We start from the raw sequence: 24865 nt of genomic DNA, 5'->3' as shown, positions 1-24865 counted from the left end.
TCTCACCACCTGTACACCATCCCTTCCCCTTCCCCTTTCCCTTCCCCTTCCCCACCCTTTCCCAATTGTTTCTTGCACCCCATGCAATGATGCATTCCATTGCAAGATGCTGGAATTGGTGTTCGTGTGGGCGTGAGGTGTGTTTGCTTGTGTGTGTGTGAATGGTGTGTGCCTCTCTTTTACTGGTGAAGACTGTGAACAAGAGCTATATATGTCTTTTAATTGTGGCTCTCTGCAACTTAGCATCTCATCTTTATGGTAAGTAGCAATCTGTCTTTTCCTACATTGCTGACATTCCTACCTGGAGATTCAATTGTTTGATTTTTTGAAAAAGAATTAAGTAAAAATTGAATACCAATGTAAATATGAGAAGTCTTTTCTTTGGGAATGTTTTACAATGTGAGCAAGAAAATGACAGAAGATTTTGAAATGTGGTGCTACAGCTGAATGCTGAAGGTTAGAGGGCTAGATCAGGTAGACATACTGAATTAGATTGGGGAGAAAAGAAATTCATGGCATAATTTGACAAAAAAGTTATAGTATGATAAGACACATACTGAAGCACCAAGGAATAGGTTAATGAGGACAACAGTGACAATGACAAGAACATTTTTATTTAGCTGTTTTGGGAAATCTAGCTCCTGAGAAAACATATGGTTTATTTGTCTTCACTCTTGTCAATTTGTGAAAAAGTAAAATGCATTAAAGGTACATTTTAGTACATTCTTAGCAATAAAATGAAAACCTAACTAAGGAACCAAATACAGAATAAAATGCATACTTGTTTGCAGAAGAACAACTGCTCATATTCCACAACCAATGGTTGAAAGTATAAAGATATGCTATAATTTCTGCAAAAATTTCTACAACAAAAGTACATTGAGCCATCTGATTCTTCTGGTTTTTTATTTCCTTTGCACACAAGGAGCGCTACAATTATATGTTGAGTAGCTACAAAAAGTAAAAAATCACATTAACTACATAATCACCTTAGTACCAATCTACCTATATTACACCACAAAAGAATAGAAACCACAGTTTCATGTTATTAATTCTCATTGATGGGCAATAAATCTGTAACATTCAATGTGCATGTACATTTATGTTTGAAATCCAGTGGGAATCTAAAATTAGCAAGCACGGAAGGCATGGACGGGGACTGCACATGGGTAATACTTGGTGGGAGTGTGGGTCAGCTAGCGAGCATGCTGAGATAGTATGTGAATTTGCAAAAATCACTGTGTTTTGGTGACTCAATGGTTAACACAACTGCTTTGGAAGCAGGACACCCTGGGTCTGAGTCTGGTCCGGCAAGCATATACACTTGTCAATGCTTTTTCTGCACAAAGTCCCAGTGCAAATGACATCATTAGTTCCTTCCCTTTTGTTTCCTTCCCCCCCCCCCCCCCCCCTACCCCCCGGAACCCCCCAAATCCCCCGTTCAATTTACATAACAAATTTGTTACTTACTTTTCTTTTATTAACCTCTGCTGCTCTTTCTTCCATATATCCTTGAAATCACAGCAAAATGGTAGCCACAAAGCAAAGAAATCTTTAGGTGTTACATCTTCTTTATTACCTTTCGGCTGGTACTGATAAAATTCCATTGTGCCATAAAACCTGAAGCATAGAGAACAATTAACTATACAAGTATATAACATACATAGGACAATGAACACCTCTTTCTTCAAATAGTAATATCAGTATACAATGGGTACTCATTTGAATTACTTTATTGCTATTTACCTCCAAATAATGGAAACAATGGTAATGGCAAAAATACAAATCAACCCATAACGACATGAAGCACTATAAACGTAGGATCTGTAAAAAACTTATGAGTAGATTAAAGAGGACAGAAGAATGTTTCAAGGCAGCTGGGGAATGATCAGCCACTATAATGAATTATTAAGGAAACAAATGGCAATTAAACCTACAACTGTCTTAATTTTCTCCCTAAAACAAATTTCTCTGTATCAGGAACTGGGCTGCTTACAGTAATTAACAAGCATTTTAGTTTCTTGAGTAATGGTGCTCTTAGCTGTCTTCATGTAATTTAAGCCAAACTTTCACCTAGAAGTTTATAACACTTAAATGATTTATACAAAAGATACAATACAACTTGTTACTAAATAAAACACTGTACATTTTTCCAGAGCTAGTATGCTCAGCAACTGGTGAAGAAAAATATGTCCAAGGCTACACAGTTGCAGCTGAAGTATATACACTTATTATTGGTTTCAACTTTGTAGGCATGGCAAGCAAAGGTTGATCTTGGTAATTAACATCAAAGAATTTGGCACCAGCAACTATGACTAAAATACAGAGAAGAATTCAGTATTACAGCTAAATCATTAATAATGTAGTATTTTGATAGACTGGCTCTCAAAGAAGAAAAATGTAAACCAGATATAATTTAATATTGTGTTGAAGGTACAGAACTCAGCAGAGGTGGATGGGTGGGTGAGGGGGAGGGGGTGGGGGGTTGGGGAGAGAGAGGGAAATGGAAAAAGAGAGAGAGAACTAAAAACTTATATGATATAAACAGGAGGTGCACTAGTGTATTTAACAGAGATCATCAGGATGCAGGATGCTGTTAAATATACACATGGGAACTACTGGACTATCAGTCAGTAATTCCAATTACTGAACTACTTGCTAAATAATGTATTGAATGAGAGAAAAGGGATCAGATCAGGAATTTAAACCTCAAGCACATTAATCCACAGTAAGACAGGATACTTCCATGGAATCTATTGGAGAAAGAAATGCTTTAACCACACAATGAGGAATACAATATTCACAAATCTGAAGACAATGAGTATTAAGTAAACAAACAGGCAAGTGTCTGCAGGTATCAAAATCCAAATAAAATTTTAAAGTCAGGATATACACAATGCAGTAAACTTAAATTGGTTTAATGGGGGTAGGAGACAATCACTGCTTTCTGGTCCATGTGTCAAAGGTGGGCAGCATGAATGGTCACGTGTTTGTCTGATTTCTGGATGACTGTCACAGAAATTCTGTAATACCTAAATTGGAAAATTCTTGAATACAGATGTGAATTATATCACAAAAGCCAACTATCAAAGTTCCAAAAACCAGTATTACAAGAAGAATCTAGAAATATTCTTCAAACCTCTACATGCAATGTTAGACTAACTTCAGCATGTACAGTGGAATTTAAGCACACATTCTTCCTGCAGCCCATACACTGCTGGAATGGGCAGAAGCCAGAACATACAGTACACTCAGCCATGCACTTCACAGTGATTTGAACAGTTTGTGTGTAGATGTTGAAAGTGGCAATGGAGAAATTTAACATTCAGAATGGGAATCAAAAGCAGAGGGCACTTGTTATGAGTAATACCTGCAAAAGATTTGACTATTCTCAATGAAAGTAACGAATGATTTCCAAAACTGTTACATGGAATCAAAAAGCTGCATAGCACAGGGTCCATTTTAAGGACAAATAAATCACAATCAACAGTACAGTTGAAAAGTGTAATGAAAAATGATCACTTGATAAGCTTCAAAACTGATGACAGTATAGCAGATATAGTTACACAATTTTGCAAAAATTTTATGGTAGCAGTGCTTTGTTAAATGAATTTTTTCCTATTTCAAGTTTTTTTGAGTAAGTTAAAAACAAATCTCAGTATCTTCATAAAATTATGTATGTTTCTTTGCATAATTAATCTTATATGCTACTGAAAATATGGCTATTAACTTCCCTGTTTCCATTCCAGCACTACACAGCCCTCTATTCCATCAATGCACCCAGTCTTTTTATTTCTCTCCTTTTCCACTACCTCCCCACCTCACTCCCCTGTCCTCTGTCTACCCTCCTGACTGCACCTAGCTGCCCTACCCTCTCTCCACCTTGTCCCTGCGTATTCCCACTAGCAGCACTTTACTGTTCTCCACCCATACCCTGCTATCCCTCCCCCTCCCCCCCCCACTCCAGCCTCCTCCTTACCCCCACTCAGTTGCCTCTCCTATCATGTGCTGCTGCTCGCAGCCTGGCTTCAACTGCTGGAGACTAAGGTCATGATGTGTGTGAGAGTTGCGTTTGCACGCATGTGTGTGTGTGTGTGTGTGTGTGTGTGTGTGTGTGTGTGTGTGTTTTTGACAAAGGCCTTTTTGGCTGAAAGCTCATTTTGTGACAGTCTTTTTCTTGTGCCTATCTGCGACTCAGTATCTCCACTATATATGGTGAGTAGCAACTACCCTTTTCATAATATTGTTATACACTCCTGGAAATGGAAAAAAGAACACACTGACACCGGTGTGTCAGACCCACCATACTTGCTCCGAACACTGCGAGAGGGCTGTACAAGCAATGATCACACGCACGGCACAGCGGACACACCAGGAACCGCGGTGTTGGCCGTCGAATGGCGCTAGCTGCGCAGCATTTGTTCACCGCCGCCGTCAGTGTCAGCCAGTTTGCCGTGGCATACGGAGCTCCATCGCAGTCTTTAACACTGGTAGCATGCCGCGACAGCGTGGACGTGAACCGTATGTGCAGTTGACGGACTTTGAGCGAGGGCGTATAGTGGGCATGCGGGAGGCCGGGTGGACGTACCGCCGAATTGCTCAACACGTGGGGCGTGAGGTCTCCACAGTACATCGATGTTGTCGCCAGTGGTCGGCGGAAGGTGCACGTGCCCGTCGACCTGGGACCGGACCGCAGCGACGCACGGATGCACGCCAAGACCGTAGGATCCTACGCAGTGCCGTAGGGGACCGCACTGCCACTTCCCAGCAAATTAGGGACACTGTTGCTCCTGGGCTATCGGCGAGGACCATTCGCAACCGTCTCCATGAAGCTGGGCTACGGTCCCGCACACCGTTAGGCCGTCTTCCACTCACGCCCCAACATCGTGCAGCCCGCCTCCAGTGGTGTCGCGACAGGTGTGAATGGAGGGACGAATGGAGACGTGTCGTCTTCAGCGATGAGAGTCGCTTCTGCCTTGGTGCCAATGATGGTCGTATGCGTGTTTGGCGCCGTGCAGGTGAGCGCCACAATCAGGACTGCATACGACCGAGGCACACAGGGCCAACACCCGGCATCATGGTGTGGGCAGCGATCTCCTACACTGGCCGTACACCACTGGCGATCGTCGAGGGGACACTGAATAGTGCACGGTACATCCAAACCGTCATCGAACCCATCGTTTTACCATTCCTAGACCGGCAAGGGAACTTGCTGTTCCAACAGGACAATGCAAGTCCGCATGTATCCCGTGCCACCCAACGTGCTCTAGAAGGTGTAAGTCAACTACCCTGGCCAGCAAGATCTCCGGATCTGTCCCCCATTGAGCATGTTTGGGACTGGATGAAGCGTCGTCTCACGCGGTCTGCACGTCCAGCACGAACGCTGGTCCAACTGAGGCGCCAGGTGGAAATGGCATGGCAAGCCGTTCCACAGGACTACATCCAGCATCTCTACGATCGTCTCCATGGGAGAACAGCAGCCTGCATTGCTGCGAAAGGTGGATATACACTGTACTAGTGCCGACATTGTGCATGCTCTGTTGCCTGTGTCTATGTGCCTGTGGTTCTGTCAGTGTGATCATGTGATGTATCTGACCCCAGGAATGTGTCAATAAAGTTTCCCCTTCCTGGGACAATGAATTCACGGTGTTCTTATTTCAATTTCCAGGAGTGTATTCCATCCTGGATTTTCCATTGTTTGATTTTAGCTATTAACTTTATCACTTCAGAACATGATTTGCAAAATACATCTTTGTTCCTTTTCAGAACTGAGGAATTTTTTATTGAGTACTAAATTTAGCTGATGAGTGGTAATAAGCATACCAGACAAAATATTAGTCACACCCAGGAGAACTTGCTAAAATTGCTTCTGGCCTTGATAAGTTATCATATCATACATAGAAATTACATTAAGAAAAATGTTGAATGCTGTATTTTTACCCCTTGTTCCAAACAGTCCAAGACATTTTCGATAGTATTAAGATTCCTGACTTGGACAGTTTGGGGGTAATCTGAAATGTATGGTAACTGAAGGAAACTCCAAAAGCCAAGATCGCTGAAAAAGCATTTTGTTGGATGAGCAGCAGTGTTTTCATCATCAGATCTTAGGCTTATTGAATTTTTAAACATATTATCCTTCACTATTACAAGTTGCTTCACACTGCATGGCGGTGGGGTGTACAGATGCATTTTGAAGTGACTTCTAACACTGATGGATAAGATGTTATAAATTCAATAAGCATAAGATCCAATGATGACAGCACTGCTCTTTTGTAACTTGTCATCCAATAAAATTTTGTGATCTTGACTTTTGAAGTTTTTTTCAGCTACCACTGATTAAGACAGGGTTGTTTAGCAGGCCAATGAAGATGCAGTAGTGTGCTGGAGTGTTTGCCAAACTAGGAACACATATATGCAGCTCTCTGACCACAGATGTTGTTATCTTGGAAGATGTTTGTTTGGTTTGTGGGGCACTCAACTGCGTGGCTATCAGTGCCCGTACAAATTCCCAACTTTTGCTCAGTCCAGTCTTACCACTTTCATGAACATGGATGAAATGATGAGGACAACTCAAATACCCAGTCATCTCGAGGCAGGTGAAAATCCCTAACACTGCCAGGAATCGAACCCGGGACCCCGCGCTCGGGAAACGAGAATGCGAACGCGAGACCACGAGCTGTGGATTTGGAAGATGTGTCCACAGTAAGCACATCATGAAGATGTAGAAGAAAGGCTGTAATTTATTCACCAAAAATATTGGAATAAACATCCTGATGCACATTCACAGTAAAAGTCAATGAGTTGTCTCACATTGTGGTACAGAAAACACTCACAAAACTTTACAGAACCTGATTTGCAATCTCTATACAGTGCAGTTTAAATGTTTTATTGGGCCTTTGGTGCACTTGACATCTTACTTTATTTGAAAGGGGCAAAATTTAGACTGGGTGGGGCCTATGTTGATGAATTTAAGATGTGAAGTTTTATATGCGCCTGTGAGCAATAACTGTTAGTGAGGCACCTGAATTCAAATATCAGTTGCTTGCAATCCCTTCATGGTGTCCTTTTAGTAATTGGTTAAGACTGACTTGGATCCACAGATAGCAGCAATTTCTGTCAGATTTGAAACTGACTGACATGGTGTGACACTCATCTCCAGTTTCTGTTGGTTAAGAACTTTTCAAAACCACTGTTCCTGTGCTGTGTTCCACGAGTGGTACATCATTCCTTGGAGACAAATCAGGCAATCTGCATTGATATTGACACACCGACAAAGTGGCCACCTTCTTTCACAGTGTGGTCGAGGGCACATCCAAACATGATGGCTTCTTCCTGCCTTGCAGTCTTGCCTACACATCAACCAATCTTACTCTTCCAGTTCTACACAAATGACTGACACATAACACCACTTCAGTGCCATGACTTATGTAAGTGGTGGAAAATTGGTAATAACTTTATAAACTATGGCTACACGAAGAATGAACCATTATTTTGTGAATAGTTACTGCACCACTAAGTATTATCAGCAATTCTCATAGTTAAAGTTTGTAGTGTGAGATACTTCAATAAATGCTTAAACAGTGAATATATTCTGTACAATAAATCACCCTATTTCACATGTGTGTATTTTCTAAGGCAACATCTGGATATTTATGGACTAAATTTTGTACTTAGATGTCTTTTAGCTACACTTACTTTTGCTTGCATTCCTCTAAATTTTCTGTTTCACCAAGCAGCTGCTTCTTCGCTACAAGGAAAGAAACATCCTTTAACATTCCAAAGGCAACATTCTCTAAAATCAACACATTCCAAAATAATAATGTTTTATTACCTCTTGTTATAAAAAATTCCATCTTATCCTTGAAAGGCTGTAAATTATTTTCTGAAGAGGCCTCAATAACTTTTTGTGTTTTATTGCTGCATGCTGTACAAAATAATAAAAACAATAAGTAATCCACAGCAGTTCCTACATTTTTGCTACGTAAAAACTGCAGAACAAGAGTATACAGTACATTATCATAAAAAATTAAAGACCAGACAGACAGTGGTCACAGAAAGAAATAATGTTCAAATCATATTTAAGAAATTTATCCACTAAAGAAAATAGTTTACTACAAAAATATATCCTGAATTGAACAATAGGGACACATTACATACCACACAGAACTGGACAGAAGAGAATCTTTTATGGCTGTGTAATGATAGATGTACAACATCGAATTATTTAGTAGTTGAATGACAAGGAAAACAAACATAATAGGATAATGTGGTCTAGTGAATGTCTTCATCATTTTCAATGTTATTTCTCTTTTTATTTCTGGAACATTGCATCATATTCACATATAGTCCTAATAATTCACACTCGAACATCAAATTATTTAGTAGTTGAATGACAAGGAAAACAAACATAAAAGGATAATGTGGTCTAGTGAATGTCTTCATCATTTTCAATGATATTTCTCTTTTTATTTCTGGAACATTGCACCATATTCACATATGGTCCTAATAATTCAAACTCATCATAAGCAGAGTTGCTTGTGCAAGTATCAATGTCATATTGCCCCTTAAACTTCAGCACAGCCTTTTATCTGGGCATGTACACCAACTAGCAGTCTACCTTAATAAATTTCTCTTGTCAAACAGTGACCTAGAGAAGAGTTGACCATCAAGTAGCAGAGCATGCTACTGATCACAATACTCTCCACTTCAATGACTATTTCACAATCCATATCACCTGAATCATATACCCCCACCCCTCTTTTCCACTCCCCCATGTATAATACCAACTTCTCTGAATGGCATACATGGAGCTCTCCATACAATATGTCCCTCAGTTTCCACTAACCTTAATCCTACACCTACCTCTGCCTCTGTTCCCATGCCTTTCCACCACCTTTCCCAGTATCTCCTCACTGCTTTACACTATATTTTGAATCATTCATCAATTAAACTATCCTCACAGTGTTCCATCTGTGAACTCGCTTATTTTTGTCCTCTCTCTGCTTAGCCACTACCTGCCCCTTCCATCTTCCTGTATGCTTTTACCCTTTCCATATGATAACTGCTCATGTCACTCAGATAGCAATTCTACGACAAAATTAGGTCTGTGTGTGCATGTGCTTGCACACACTCCATAGGAGGACATTGTGAACCTAATTGGTGAATGGTCATCTTTATTCTCTTCCATGTTTGCATTCTAGTTATGGCTTCCCACAATTATAAAACTTTACTTCATTGTATGTTACATAGACCATTTACCATAAACCTTAGCAATATGAAAGACGCCAATTTAGAAACTGTTAAATTCATTCACATTTCATTATGGAACAAGCTAAAAAATCACAGAGTAGTTCACATTACAGAAGAAAAAATTGCCTACCTCATTGACAAAATGTGTAAGTATAGGTTTTAATTTTAATGTTGACTGTGCCTTACTCTGACATGTAATAGTAATTTTATGCTTCTGAAAAGGCTAGATTAATTTAGCCAAAACCTGGTAAAGACCAGAAAATTTGTGCTACTGATGCAGATTCTTCAATATATTAGTCTATCACAGTTGCTGATGGGGCTGCAATATGCTAAAAATTCTTATCAAAAATTAGGGTGATGAAGATTTTCGAGTGTCCTATTATTTGTTTTCAATATAATGGAAGGAAACATTCCACGTGGGAAAAATTATATATAAAAACAAAGATGAGGTGACTTACCGTACAAAAGCGCTGGCAGGTCGATAGACACACAAACAAACACAAACACACACACAAAATTCAAGCTTTCGCAACAAACTGTTGCCTCATCAGGAAAGAGGGAAGGAGAGGGGAAGACGAAAGGAAGTGGGTTTTAAGGGAGAGGGTAAGGAGTCATTCCAATCCCGGGAGCGGAAAGACTTACCTTAGGGGGAAAAAAGGACAGGTATACACTCGCACACACGCACATATCCATCCACACATACAGACACAAGCAGACATATTGTGTCTGTATGTGTGGATGGATATGTGCGTGTGTGCGAGTGTATACCTGTCCTTTTTTCCCCCTAAGGTAAGTCTTTCCGCTCCCGGGATTGGAATGACTCCTTACCCTCTCCCTTAAAACCCACTTCCTTTCGTCTTCCCCTCTCCTTCCCTCTTTCCTGATGAGGCAACAGTTTGTTGCGAAAGCTTGAATTTTGTGTGTGTGTTTGTGTTTGTTTGTGTGTCTATCGACCTGCCAGCGCTTTTGTTCGGTAAGTCACCTCATCTTTGTTTTTATATATAATTTTTCCCACGTGGAATGTTTCCTTCCATTATATTGATATCATTAATTTGAATCCAACAATTACGTTTGTTATTGTCACTGTTCCATTTCGAAATCTTTTCTGTCGTCTTATTTTCCTCTTTCTGTTTTTGCCAGTAGTTTCACTTTGTATTCACCTTCTCCTTTTCACCGTAATCTGCTATACTATTTTATCCCGCCTATATATATACTCAACAATACGTAACCCACTTCCAAACCATAACCAAAAAATTTTTTTGCCGCTTTCAGCACTACCGCCGCTATAATATCCACCGTTTCTAGTTCACAAACAGCTCCTTTCGCCTTTTAAACAACCATTTCGGCCAGTTCTAATAACTTTCGCTTTATTTCCATTTCCGTTTTTCCCACATCAGCTATTATTTGTTTTCTTTTAATACTAATAGTGTTCTTCACATTTAATGATTTTTTTATGTACCATTATGGCACTGCTGTGCTTCACTGTTCAGTGATAAAGTATTTTACTGTTCTCGGTAAAAACTTTTAAAAGAATTAATTTTACTGTTGACTTGAACTGTTATTGTATCAGTTAATGTATTTGAATGTTTGGAGAATATTACAATAAGTAAAAAATATATTCCCTACATCCTGACAGGGTGTCCCTTTCCCGAGGTTTCTTTATGGCAGCAGGAGGAGTAGACTGCCAGTTATCCATATGTTCTGTAACTGTTCATTTGCACTGTTATATGTATATGTTTGTTATCTTGTCAGGGTTCTTACGGCTTGGTAAATACCATTTTGACTATATGGTACATATATCTTGAAACAATATGGTTTTTTTGACATGGACATGCTCTTAACAATTTGGAAATAGTTGTACTGTCCATTATTGTAATTTTAGTTTTCTGTTCTGTAGGAAGATTTGAAAATGGGTCCTGACCCGTGACTAGTTATCAATTAAATAAAAATGAAATTTACAACTTTGGTTGCTTTTCTGTTGTATTGATTAACACAAGTTGCAGCTCTGCAATTACTCCAGCAAGCTGGAAGTTTGATGGTAACCTAAGTCAGAAGTTTAGTGGCAGAGTGCTTGCAGGCATTCTTTGATAATATTGCTTGTAAGTTTCCTGATCATGATACTGTAACAAGGGGTAACTCGAGTTTGCCAGCTATAGAATAGGAGAGTCATGTAATTAAAATTGGCACCAGAGAAAGGGGTTCGTGTGCCATTTCCCTGAATGTGTTGTCTGAAATTACTTTGAGCACTTAGAAAATCGACTCAGGAGGGTAATGTGTTGGACCTTCTAAAGTGTGCGTCATTTACGACGGCGGCCGAGTTTAGGTTCGTTCTGCGCATCTGACGTCACAAAACACAGTCAGCCAATGAACAGAGAACAACATTAGCAGAGCTTGACTGCAGTGCAGAGCTGAGAGCATGGACGAGTGTCTTCAGTTTTAGAAACATTCAGTCATAAATAAAGTAACTGAACAAAAGCAATGTCTTGATAGCAGACTTTCTTTTATAGAAAGTTTGGAAAAAGCATTCTTTATACCAATTGTTTCATATTCTATTAATTAATTAAACCAAACAAGCAATAAGCCTCCTAATGCAGGCGATAGCAAGGAAAGGTGTTTGTATCATTCTCACTAACCGCTTTTTCGCAATAAAGAACAGCGGTAATTGTTTCTTTCCTATTGTACTTCGACGAAGCGTGGGTAATTCATAGTCATACCAACAGTGTTTATCGGTATTTTGTGTGCAATTTTAAAGTCGAGCTGTGTTAGCGTAGTGGTTAAAGCATTTAGCTACTAAGCAAAAGGTTCTGAGTTAAAACCTTGTTCAGTGCCTAATATTTTCTTTATTTAAAAACAATATCAGAGTGTCTTACTTTATGAATTTTATTCGTTTGAATGTAATTTTTTGAAATTTCTAGTGGCAGCTAAAATCGACCATGCGGACAGTATACACTATGGACTTTTACCTCTGCAAACTCTTCAAAATTTTGTGCAATGATTTACTACATCTAATGCTGCACAATAACTGCGTTGAACATCGAAACAAAATTAAGTCATTTATGGGGGGAAGGTGTCAGTCAAGAAGGTGTGTAAAAATGAAATTATTGGGCAAAATAGTTTTTGTGAAATTGAATGATAAAATGTGTCAAAGCAGTCGAAACACCATGTGTCTGCACAGGCGAGCAGTGCAGTGATGACAAAATCGCGCACAGTGCGGAATGCGGGAAGCACGTCTCTGTAGCAGCGAAAGGGTTAATGTGGCCGTGGTGGCTTTACTTCATAAACTGTGTGCTCCCCCCTAAACGTAAGTTTGCGAACTATACTATGGCACTGCTTCTCTTGGCGTGTGCAACTGGCAACGCAGCAATCTCCCGCATCTGGGCGGGCATGCGCGAACCGCCAAGATAAAAGAATTGAACTATAGTAACTAACAGATCTGAACTTCGCAAATCATTTAACACATATGAGCACATTAGTTCATTTAATTTGTGATAATGCCAGTGGACCTACTCCATTGCTGAGTGGTCAGCACAGCTGATTGCCTTGTGGTCGACCCCAGTTCAACTCCTGGTATGGCCAACCTGGTATGGCCAAGGATTTTTCCTTGATGGGAAGACTTTAACAGGGTGCACTCAGGTTCATGAGGCCAACTGAGGGGCTACTCAGCCAATTAGTAGCAGTTCCAAGGTCTAAAAACCCAACACCAACTGGGAGAGCAGTTTGCTGACTACATGCACTTCCACACAACATCCAATGACACCCTTGGCCAAGGATCACAAGGCAGTCAGTGTGGAGTGATCGGCCCATCCAGGGCCAGAATGTGAAACATAATACCAATGACTTCAGGTGTTATGAGGTAGGAAAATATTTCTGCTTTGCAGGAGTAACAGAATACAGAATGGAGATGTCTGAGTATTCAACATCAAATACTCAACACTGTGGCTGGAGATAGCATTGCACAAAGCATTATACAATACTTCTTCCATAAGTGTGTGCTGGGTAAAGTTATGAGGGATGGGGATGACCTACTGTAGTTAAATAGCTCTGTTAGGAAGTTGATATGAATGCAAAGAGTTTCATTTTAAGTGAAGTCAAAGCCTAGTTGACACTAAAAAGCAGAATAAAGGTAAAATAAGAATAAGGAGAGCAAATGTGAAAAGCATTCATTTAATTCAAAAGTAAAATTTTGCCTAACTACCTGAATAATAATCCTAATAAGTTGTGGGCTTCTGCAAAGTCAGTAAGGAGATCAAAATCATCTATTCGATTATTCGGTGATACTGGAATTGAAGATTACCAAGAGAAGATCAAAATACTGATTCTGGTCTTCCAAAGTTGTTACAACACAGAAGGTTGTAACAGGGTTCCACCTTTTAATAAAATCATCACAAAAATGGTGGTATGGTACATATTGAGATGATCACAGGTTGGAAGATGAACTGACACTGGTCAACAATGGAAAGGCATCAGGACCTGTGTGATTCTACAGACATTAGGCAAAATGAATCTTCTGCTCCCCTAACAGGAATGAAGAGACTGCATAAAAGCTCAGGCTATTCCCGTTTTCAATAAGGGTATCAGACAGATACATAATTACAGGCCTATATCACTTACATCAATTTGTTGTCAACTTTGGGAACATTTTTTTATGCTCACGCATTATGACATTTTCAAAGAACAAAAATGTCATCTACAAAAATAGCCTGACATTGTTGAAAGAAATGAAACAGAGAATCATAAAAAAATGCCTGAATTGTGTTCTGATAGATGGCTAAAATCGGAATGGTTTATAAAAGGAAGAGGGGTTAAGCAAAGAAGTGGCTCTCACCAGTGATTTTTAATATAGTAAGGAAAGTTCACCAAGGCTCAATGGCAGATGATATGAAAAAAATGGCATATGCAGATGATGTGATGATTTGGGAAGAAAATGAGCAAGAATTGAAAGAACAACGAAATACCTAGAAGAGAGTAACTGAAGAAACCATATTTACAGATGTAAAGGTAATTTCTTGAATACCCCAAGGATGTGTGATAAAACTTATGTTGTTTACAAAGTATATACATGATCTAGTAGAAAGTGTCAGATGCTCTTTAAGACTGTTTGCAGATGATGCACTTGTCTATAAGAAAGTAGAATGTCAAAAGACAATATTGATTGCAGAATCACCTACAGAGGGGTGATGGATGATGCAGGTTCTAGCAGTTGATCCTGAGTGTCAATAAATGTAAAATATTGTGTGTACATAGGAAATGAAAGCCACTACTGTACAACCACACTACTCATGAAAAACTGCAGGAATCAGTATCTAACTATAAAATATGTAGCAGTAACTATCCAGAGCAATCTTAAGTGGAATGGCCACATAAAACATATAGTAGGAAAAGCAGATGCCAGGCTGAGATTCACAGGAAGAATCATAGGGAAATGTAACTCATAACTCATCCACTTAGAAATGTTCCATTCTAATTTCTCTGGCTAACCAAAAGAATTATCTGAAGGAAAATTAGAGACTCTGGCAAAAATGAAACTCAGGCCTAGCAGTACAAGATTTGTGCCATTGGGAAAACAAAATGCCTCTAAGCACCATGAGACTTAACATCTGAGGTCACCAGTCCCCTAGACTTAGAACTACTTAAACCAACTAACCTAAGGATGTCACACAAAGCCATGCCCGAGGCAGGATTCGAACCTGCGACCATAGCAGCAGTGCGGTTCCGGACTGAAGTGCCTAGAACCGCTCGGCCACAGTGGCTGGCTGGGAAAAACATTAATAGATTGTTTAAGATACTGAAATTGGTAGTTGAATCAAAAAAAGACACACACAATAGAAAAGCACTCGTGAAACCTTGTTTAATCAAAGCTGTTTAAGAAGTCATTGGGTTAGGATAAAAAGAACCACTCCTGAACAACATGGTAAAAGCTCTAATTGAGCTAATGTCATATGATATCAAGGAGCAACTTCTTTTAAGAGTTAAAAAATTGCCATGCTATGCATTGCAGTCTGATGTATCAACTACCATTTCTCAATGTAGTCAGTTACTTTTATTTGTCTGCTTTTTGGATGATGACAACATAATCAAAGAAGAATATTACTGATTTTGCAGGAACTAGAAATGATATTCAGAGGTTTGGATGTCATCAAAATAACAACAGGATATTTTCAGAAGCTTAACATTATGTGCAAAAAGTTCTTAAGTTTCTGTATAGATGGCACTCCAGCTATGCTAGGATAATGCTCCAGTCTTGTGACATTAATAAAACATACTAATCCTTCAGTATTAACAACACATTCTGTAATACATCACCAGGCACTGGCTTCCAAGACCCTCTTTTGAAAAAGCCCTGCACTGAATGTACTCTGACCATGAGACCCTTCTCTTCCACACAGAAATTTGTTTGCTGTGAAAAAGTAACTTACTGGGAAGATTATATTAACTCACAGGAGAGATTCAGTTATTTCCAGGTGAGGAAAAAATAAAAGACTGACTAGAGCACTTTACTGATCAGACATCTCAAATGTATTTAGCTTATCATATTGATATTTTCACACACTTGAATAAGCTAAACTTGCAGTTGGAAGGTTATAGAAGCAGACATGTAGGAGGTATTTCAAATATATTTATCTATAAAGATAAACTTTGTGCCTTGATTTGGAAACTTCAGTTATGGATAGGTAAAACTGGTGAAAACAATTATTCTACATTCAGGGAATTAAGAGCACTCATTGATGATTAAAAAGTTGACTTTTACTAGGGAAATCATACAAGAAAACATCAAGAGCCATATGAAAATGTTGGCTAATGAATTCAATCATTACTTGCCAGAATATAACAAAGTAGAAGCTAAAGTTTTTGATAAACTTATTTGTAGCTCTTTTAGCACTAATGTTGGAAAAGTTGCAGAAGAAATTCTGGAAGAGCTCATTGAATTCTAAATGGATAGAAACTGTAGGGATGCATCTAAATCTGATTTTCTTGGGGAGTTTTGATGTGAAAAAGCAGTTTCATAGACAAACATTTTTGAAATATCCTTGCCCTATCTTATGCTTTTCTTCAGAACTTATTTATGTGAACAAGGGATTTCTGTTTTGCTGGTAATTAAAAACAAGTCCAGGAAGTGACTGAAAGTAATTGATGATCATGTGTGTAGCTTTGAGTAGTAATATTAGCTCTAAGATTACAGAAATTTTAGACAAGATACAAGCTCAAAAATCATGTTGACAAAAACTAAATTTAATGTTCTGTTAAGAATGTTGAGTTTTCTATGATGATAGTACTGTTAATGCATGTTCCTTTTGATTTTAGTGAACATGTTAAAAGTTTTGATAAAGGTTTATTTTTAAATTGACACAGTTTACTTTTTTTGAACCTTGTAATCCCTGCTAACAACAAAGAAATCAAAGCGGTCCCTGTCAAAGAAAGGTTGGGAACCTCTGCTGCAAAGTAAACTGATGACCAGAAATGTCTCTTCAGGGTTCTAGATATATGGAAATCACATGGGGAGGGATTGAGACTGTATGAAGGCTGTGTAAGGACTTCTCAGAGAGACTTCTGCAGCCTAGTAAAAAAAAAAGTTGGCAATATGTGGGCTCTATTCATAAGGAGGTTTACCAACAATCACTCTTTAGGCTTGTGATTCATGAATGGAACAAGAAATAGGGGAAAATACAGCAGCACCAGAAGAACTTTCTGCCAAGGTCACTTATGAACAATAGATGTAGATATATATGTATATATGATAAAATATCAACATAATTACTAACATAAGTTATTTGTGTAAAATTGCACAAAAATTATTTATCATTAGTATAGTAATATATAATGATACCTGTCAAATCTCTCTCCAGTTTCTGTAAGTCAGCAGCAAGGTCATCAAAATGAACAACTGCTGCCCTTTCAATATCTCCTGGTTCAGGCACAGGTAAAGCCATTTCAGGATTTAATGGATCGTCACATTTCTAGAAATCGATATTAACAATTACGTTAATAAAAATGTTACAGATGCTGACCACATTACAACATTTTCATTAAAAAACATTGACAATTATTCACATCAGTCATTAGGAGTTTTCAACATAACACAAAATTTCACTGTTGAATATTAAAGCTGGGGCAGGGGTAGAGAGAAATTAGGACTGCGAAATTCAATGGTACATCAAACCAACACACAGTGCTTTTTACATCACAGTTACTTTGGGATGAAATGAATTTTACTAATGAGAAACAGAACAAGAGGCAGTAAGAAAATAATAAAACAGACAAATGACACAAAATGAAAAGGTTATTTACACATGAGGAGAGAATGAATGAAAAGATATTGGGCAATTTGGAAGGAACAAAACATCTATGCATCAAAGAAGATTACCAGCAAATGACTAAAGCAGTCCAGTGAGTCCATAAAAGTATATAATAATAATAATAATAATAATAATAATAATAATAGTAGTAATGATACTGATGATGATGATGATGATGATGATAATGATGATGGTAATAATAGAAACACGAAGATCATATGAAACAGGATTTAGATCTATCTAGGACCACTGGACAGCATTATGCTGACTAAGAATTACGAGGTTGTCCTGAAGTGTGAAGCCTCTGAGTTTTTTATGGTAAAACTCTTAAAACTTTTTAAAGAAAACAAATGTTATTAAGATTCTACATCTTTATTCTTCATGCCTACAAAATTGCAGCCCTCTGCCTCTAGAGGGCTCTGATTTGTAGCATGTTATGTGGCACTGTGTAATGTAACTATTGTATGTCGGTGCATAAAAAACAGCTTGCGGTAATCGAGTTTCAAATTTGAAGAGTTCATCCACACATGGAGCACTCTCCCCTTCAGCATGACAATAGCAGAACAGACATGAGTGTTGCAACAATCCGACACCTCAGGTTCACTGTCGTTGATCGTCCTCCGAAGAGTCCTGGTTTGGCCCCATCCAATTTTCGTCTGTTCCCAAAACTTAATGAACACCTTTGAGGACTTCACTATGATTGCAATGAGGTGATGAAAATAGAGGTGAGGTTGTGGCTCTGCCAACAAAGTGAACCAATTTTACAGTGACGGTATCAATCAAGTGATCTCTCGTTGGGAGAAATGTGTTCATCACTAGGGTGACTATGTTGAGAAATAAATATGTAGTCATGATTAATTAAGATGTAGAATGTTAATAACATTTGTCTTATTTAATAGGGTTTAAGAGTTTTAACATAAAAAATGTGGAAGCAACACTTTTCAGCTAACCCTCATAATAGCAGTACCAGTACTAGCACAAATAAAATAAAAATACTGATAGTAGAACATACAAAATATATTTACAAGTGTACAAAAGTAATTTTTCATGACACTGCAATCTGCAAGAGACAGAATTCACTATCAACAGATTTATATACAGTCTGCATCGTTCAATAGATTTATTGATATGTTCATTAATCCGTATAGCAATACAAATTGTATGGATGTCATCAGTTATTGTCTTATGAACTAAAACATTCATGGCTTCTTACAATGTTCACCATTCAATTCATACAATTTTTACAGGTCAATTCTTACAATATTTATAATTACGCCATATACTGTTGCTTTATATAGGCCATGTGGTAATTGTGTGTATTAAATAGCTATCTACAATTATTCTAAATACTCATTTACCTTGTAACAACTTTAACTTAATAAATATGTTTTTAGCTTTTGGCTAAAGATATGAATTTCGTTTACAACTTTTATTTCCTGTGGCAGCCTGTTGTAAAGTTTTAGGCCTTTATATAGTACACTGTTTTGTGTTTTGGACTTGTTTTTCCTGTTTAGGTATAATTAGTGGCTAGATCTAGTTTCATGGTCATGTTTTGAGTTGTTTGTAGCATACAGATCAATATTTTTCCTTACATACACTACAGTTGGGAAAATGTATTCATATGGGACAGTCAGAATTTCTAGTTTTTTTGAATAAATCAGTACAATGGGCCCTGTTGCTGCTATTTGTTACTATCCATACAGCTCTGGTGAGCGTAGAAGACAGACTGAATATTCTCATCACTTGTTCCCCACAAAAAGATTCCATAACTGAGAACTGAGTGTGTATATCCAAAATATGTCATGTTGAGGCATGAAATATTGCAGACTGGTGCAAGTATTCGTAGAGCGTAATATGTTATGGATAGTCTCTTTGTTAAAGGTTTTACATGTTCCGTCCATTTTAACTGGCAGTCTACCTGAAACCCCAAAAATCTGGTATCCTTACACATTCTATTGTATCATCATTAATTGTTAATTTACCATCATTGTATCTTTTATTCAACCAGAAGTACATACAATTAGTTTTCTTTGCGTTTCAAGTTACTTTATTTTTTGGTGACCACTTGTGAACATCTTTAATGGCTGCATTTGCCTTTTCTGTCAACTATGTTGGGGTTTTGGGTGTAATCGCTATGTTGCTGTCATGAGCAAATAGTATTTTTTCCCATAACTGATACTCTGTGGAAAATCATTAATGTAAATAAGAAAAAGGATTGGACTTAATATACTACCTTGTGGGATGCCTATATTAATATTTTTTGGATCTGATATGTGTTTTACTAGAAATCCTTCTGAAGTATGTGAAATCTCAACATGCTGCATCCGGTTTTCTAGGTAGGACTTAAACCACTTCTTAATGACATCTTTTATTCCTAGTAACTCTAATTTATGTAATATAATTATGTGGTCTACTGTATCAAATGCCTTTGGTAAGTCCAAGAAAATTCCATTCACATGGTCACCTTCATCCAGCACCTCAAGAATGACCTTTGTAAGCTGTGCAATAGCTGATTCTTTACCTCTTTTGGGCCTGAAACCATGTTCTTTGCAAAGAAGGTAAAATTTATTTAGATACTGCATTAACCTATTTTTTATTACTTTTTCAATAATTTTTGGAAATGGTGGACATTAGAGAGATTGGCCTGCAGTTTTCTACATTTTCTGCATCATCATATTTAAGTATGTGTATGATTTTCACTTGTTTTAGGTGCTTGGGAAAACAGCCAGATTTGAATGATTCACTGATTATTTTTGTTACTGGAGCTTTTATGCACTTTGTACATTCTTTAGGGACTCAAGCTGGGATTTCATCTACAGTAGTTGATCTTTTATTTTTTTTAAATTGGTATATAACTTGTGTGACCTCTTTCTCAGTTGCCGGGTAGGGTGCCACTGAATTTGGTGGATGGTTATGGGTGGGTAAGACATGTGTGTCTGGAAAGTTCTGTTGTAATTTCTTAACAATGCTGTTGAAGTACACATTTGCAAAGTTAGCTATTTCTGTGGGGTGGTTCATTTGTTTACTTTTGTTCTTAATTTGTGAATTCAAATGTTTTTGCCCTGTGTTTGCTGTTTCCTATTTGATAATATTCCAGGCTGCTTTGCTTTTGTTTTCTGCCTGCAATACTATTTTACACTTTGTGAGTTTTTAGCAGCTAGTAGTACCTTTCTGTAGATTCTCTTGTAGTTTTTATTAAATTGCAAAAAGGCTGGGTCAGTCTGTCTATTTTTGATTGGAGCAAAATATGTAAGAGTTTCAAAGAATTTTTGATACCTCTGGTTAGCCACATATTTTTTCTTAAGTTGTAATGATATTCAAAGTTTTGGGGAATGATTCCCAATTTTAGTTTAAAAATGGACATGAAACTATTAAACATTTTATTCACATTCGTTTCTGCATAGAGTTCCTCCCATCCTTAATATTGTATCTGAGATGAAAATTCATGCAGGTTTGACTTTCAGTAGATCCTTTTGTATGTTTTTGATGTAAGGGGCTTTTCTACATAAAAATTTTCTTTTAATATCTGACATAGATGATCTGATAAGCCTAGATTTTGAATCTGTATATAGCATTCTTTTCTGTCTGTATCTGTTGCTACATGGTCTATCAACATACAAGATTGTTTGATTACTCTTGTGGGACAGTTTACAAGTGAAGTCATTCCATAACTGTACAAAATACTTAAATAGGCATGACTGACATAATCTCACTTCATTGTATTGGTATTAAGATCCCCATAGACGATTATGCTTGTTTTTAGCAAGATACCTTAGCTAGTGTCTGATTTACTTTTGAGAAAAAAATATCCGCATCCCCATTTGGTGATCGGTACACATAAATTACCATTAATTTTTTTGACATGCTGTGTTCTCTTAAACCAATAGTTCAAAATGTTTATCAACACTTAATGTAGTAAGATCATTTCTGTCTTTAAATGAAGTACCTCTCTTCACATAAATACATGAACCACCACCTTTCATGGAGAGTTCATATGAGGCTACAGCTCAATACGAGATTTCATTCCCTTTGCACGATTGTTCTGCAAGACACACAACTGAGCTGTCTAGTGTTTGTAAATTTACTTCTAGTTGCTGAACTTTGTTTTTTTATGGATTGCATATTCTGGTGCAGTACTATTAAACACATAGTTTTACTTACCATGGTGGCCTCCTAATTAGTTGTAATGAGTCACGAGATGGGTGCAAAAATGAAGGCAGACTATTGTATTTGTATTTGTAGATATGTGATTAGAGCTCTGTCTTTTAAAGCTGGTAGAATTATTCAGTTCTTTTGTATAGTGAGGGAGACCATTACAAAGCTGATTACCTGTTAATGCAAGGGACTTAGAGAAGGCAGCTCTTTGGTGGACTCTGCCAAAAGCATATATCAATGAGATGGTAAATGAGACAGCATGACTACCTGTCTGTACATAGCCAAGATAGTAATGCATAAGATACCTAAGTATGATCAAGAAGACTAACATTGCAGATACAGTGTAGAAAGATATCACTGCTGTAAACAATAGCCGATAGTACAAGTGTTTGTACAAGTCCCTTTATCAGGTACAAAGAATAGAGCTTCTTATATTTCTATAAGAAATAGAGAGATTCAAAATGTAAGACATTTCTAAAAGTTTGAGCTGAAGAGCCTAAAATGCTTAACAAGGACCATTAGCTTTTTGAATGGATTGAGCTTTGATGAAACATTCAGTGCCCATTTTAATAACACACACTTGTAAGCACTGAGTTATGGAAAAGTCCACCTGAATCCTGGGTAGGCTTACCAGACAGAATGATAAGGAAAGAGTGAGTGTTGAAGACTACATTGGACAAGATTTGAAAACCTCATAGCTTAAAGGTGTAAATAGGATAGTAAGTAATACAGAGATTACAGGCACCTCTTGTCACTCTGTACTATCATGTTCTCTAATTTATTAATTAGCTACTTCCTAAAATCATTCCCTGAAATGAGTCCGTTTTGTCTGACATGGCTCCTGGAGGTGACTGTCCTCACTATAAGACTTGCCCTATGCGCCCTCCTACAACCATCTATACCAGCCCTGTAACTGGCAAAACATATACCATCATGGGGAGAGCCACAAGTGAAGCAACACATGTCTTGTACCAGCAGTTATGTAAACACTGTATGGCCTTCTAAATTAGTATGTGTATCACAAAGTTATCAGTTAGGATGAATGGGCATAGGCAGTGGGTGTATACTGGCAACACACAATATCCTGTTGCAGACACGCTCTATAACATGACAGCTGTGACCTTGGTGCCACTTTGATTCTCCCCTCTAACATGAGTTTCAAGGAACTACACAGAGGGAACTGGTGTTATAGCATGCCTTCAGTTCTCACCACCCATCTGACCTTAATTAGTGTTAATTTCTTTGGTCTCAGCATTTCTTTCTTCTCTCCTTTTTTGGTTTTCTGTATGTTTTATCCCCCCTGCCCTTTCACATGTCTACCATGTATAATGCACTTAGCTTTTCCATCTTGTTAACTCTTGCATAATGTTTGGCCAGTAAGCTCTGCTACTGCTCATTACCCACCTTCCATCTTTCAAGCTCTCAGATCTTCAAATCTTGTCCAGTGCAGTCCTCAACGATCAATCTTTCCCTCTCACCCTGTCCGCAAGTCTCCCATGATCCAGGCTTCTGGGCAACTTTTCCATAACTCTCCTCTTTCCTTAAACCTCACCAGGCCTTTTACCTCATCCATCTTCCTTCCCCTCTCCCCTTCAACTCTTCTGCCAGGAGGAGGAGCCACTGACTCTGGAAGCTTACACATTTCCTTAACTTTTATTTGTGTTTCCTCCTGGCAACGATTGGTTGGTAGACCTTTTTATCTTGCCATATTATTGTTATTTTGTCCTGGATCTTTCATTGTCTGATTGTCCCTACAGCATTTAAATGGTCAACACTCATTTTTCAACCCAGAATACAATGAAATAATCTGGTTATGTTCGGTCATCGAAAATAGGATGTTTCACATATATTGCAAGGTATTACAATATAACTATGCTGTGCGAATGGAGGTAATGCTGTGTTCTACAACTTTCAGTCTCAAGGATGGAAGGAAAATTTTGTCTCCATTACATTATTATTTACTGTTTTGCTGTGACAGACACACAAGGATGCACAAAGAAATGAAAAGGAAGAAGAATGATAAAGAGAGGCTGCTTCCAACCTGGTATATTATGGATGAATTGGACTGAATTGAAAGATTCAAAATGTGAAAAGTTCATTTAATTACTGTTTTTCAAAGTTTTGCACAAAATATGTCAGAAAAATATCAAAAGTTTGTTTTGTGTTTCCAAAATAAAAATCTGAAGTGATTTAGTGATTACCTTCTCATGTAAAAGCATGATATTTAAAGAAGCTGACCAAATGAAGACACAAGCTATTAAAGTAATACATTAGAATACTCAGTGAGTAGATCTTGGCAGCTTAGCCTGCTAAGTGATTGAACTGTTTTACTTTAATAGGATTTAATAAAAGAAATCATATTCTGTTATGGAAGTTGCTGGTCCACAGCAAATGAATCTAAGCTTTGTAGTCTGGCAAGTGGATGAGGATCATATATTATCAGTAGACCTTCTACCATATCAAAGTCTGAAGGCTACAGTGCAAAGGAATGTCAGGACTCACTCATACTGGCAAGTGTTAGAGACCATACCAACTAAGTTATAATAGAAAAATTAAACCTGAATGGTGACCTCTTGTTACCTGAAATACATGTCAGTGCACCTTACATGCATTCTTGAGCTCTAAATCAAATCTAAATGATAGGTTAGAAGATTGTGCCAGGCTTAATTTCATACAGTGCTTATGGGGACTACCAGTTATTGGCTAAAGACATCTTCCATAGAGGCTCATATGAATTCCTGTTCTTGTGGCTAATCTCACATGCACTTGAAATTGTAATCTCTAACATGTCATTTTATAGGGAGCCAGATAGTTACACAGTAAACTGCATATTATCTTCTTTTTAACAGACATGTCCAGTAATATTTCAACTTTATTTCAAACTTGCTGACCTTGAGTCACTAAATAGATTGTTCATGTCATGAATAAATCAGATTACCGCCAAAGGTTTTAAGGAAAATATAAACAAGAGAATGGTCCAGCAAACAATCCTGAGACATCAAACAATATTTACACAAGAGCTTTAAGTCTTCCTAGTACACTGACTGCTCAGCCTGTGTCTATTAGTCATGCCTCTGCTTGACAAAATCCCATGTTATTTGCATCTATGACAGAACTATAGCAACACTAGTGTACTATTATCATAACTAATCTTCACTAAAACTCTC

At 37.8% G+C, this 24865-nt stretch overlaps 1 protein-coding gene across 3 annotated transcripts in view; it reads right to left on the bottom strand.

Annotated features, from left to right (window-relative positions):
- The window catches only part of LOC124619552 (formin-2-like), a 245192-nt gene that overhangs the window by 18814 nt on the left and 201513 nt on the right, over positions 1–24865 (bottom strand). For all 3 annotated transcript variants that reach the window (XM_047146025.1, XM_047146026.1, XM_047146027.1), the window contains 4 exons: positions 17075–17204; positions 7832–7924; positions 7696–7747; positions 1471–1620 (listed from right to left, as the gene is read on the bottom strand). In XM_047146025.1, coding sequence (XP_047001981.1) covers positions 1471–1620; positions 7696–7747; positions 7832–7924; positions 17075–17204 — 425 coding nt within the window. The remainder of the gene's footprint in view (positions 1–1470; positions 1621–7695; positions 7748–7831; positions 7925–17074; positions 17205–24865) is intronic.

Source organism: Schistocerca americana, chromosome 6 (assembly GCF_021461395.2).
Source record: "Schistocerca americana isolate TAMUIC-IGC-003095 chromosome 6, iqSchAmer2.1, whole genome shotgun sequence".
Classification (NCBI taxonomy): domain Eukaryota; kingdom Metazoa; phylum Arthropoda; class Insecta; order Orthoptera; family Acrididae; genus Schistocerca; species Schistocerca americana.
Note: the sequence above shows the minus strand (reverse complement) of the source record. Positions and strands in the feature narration are given on the sequence as shown.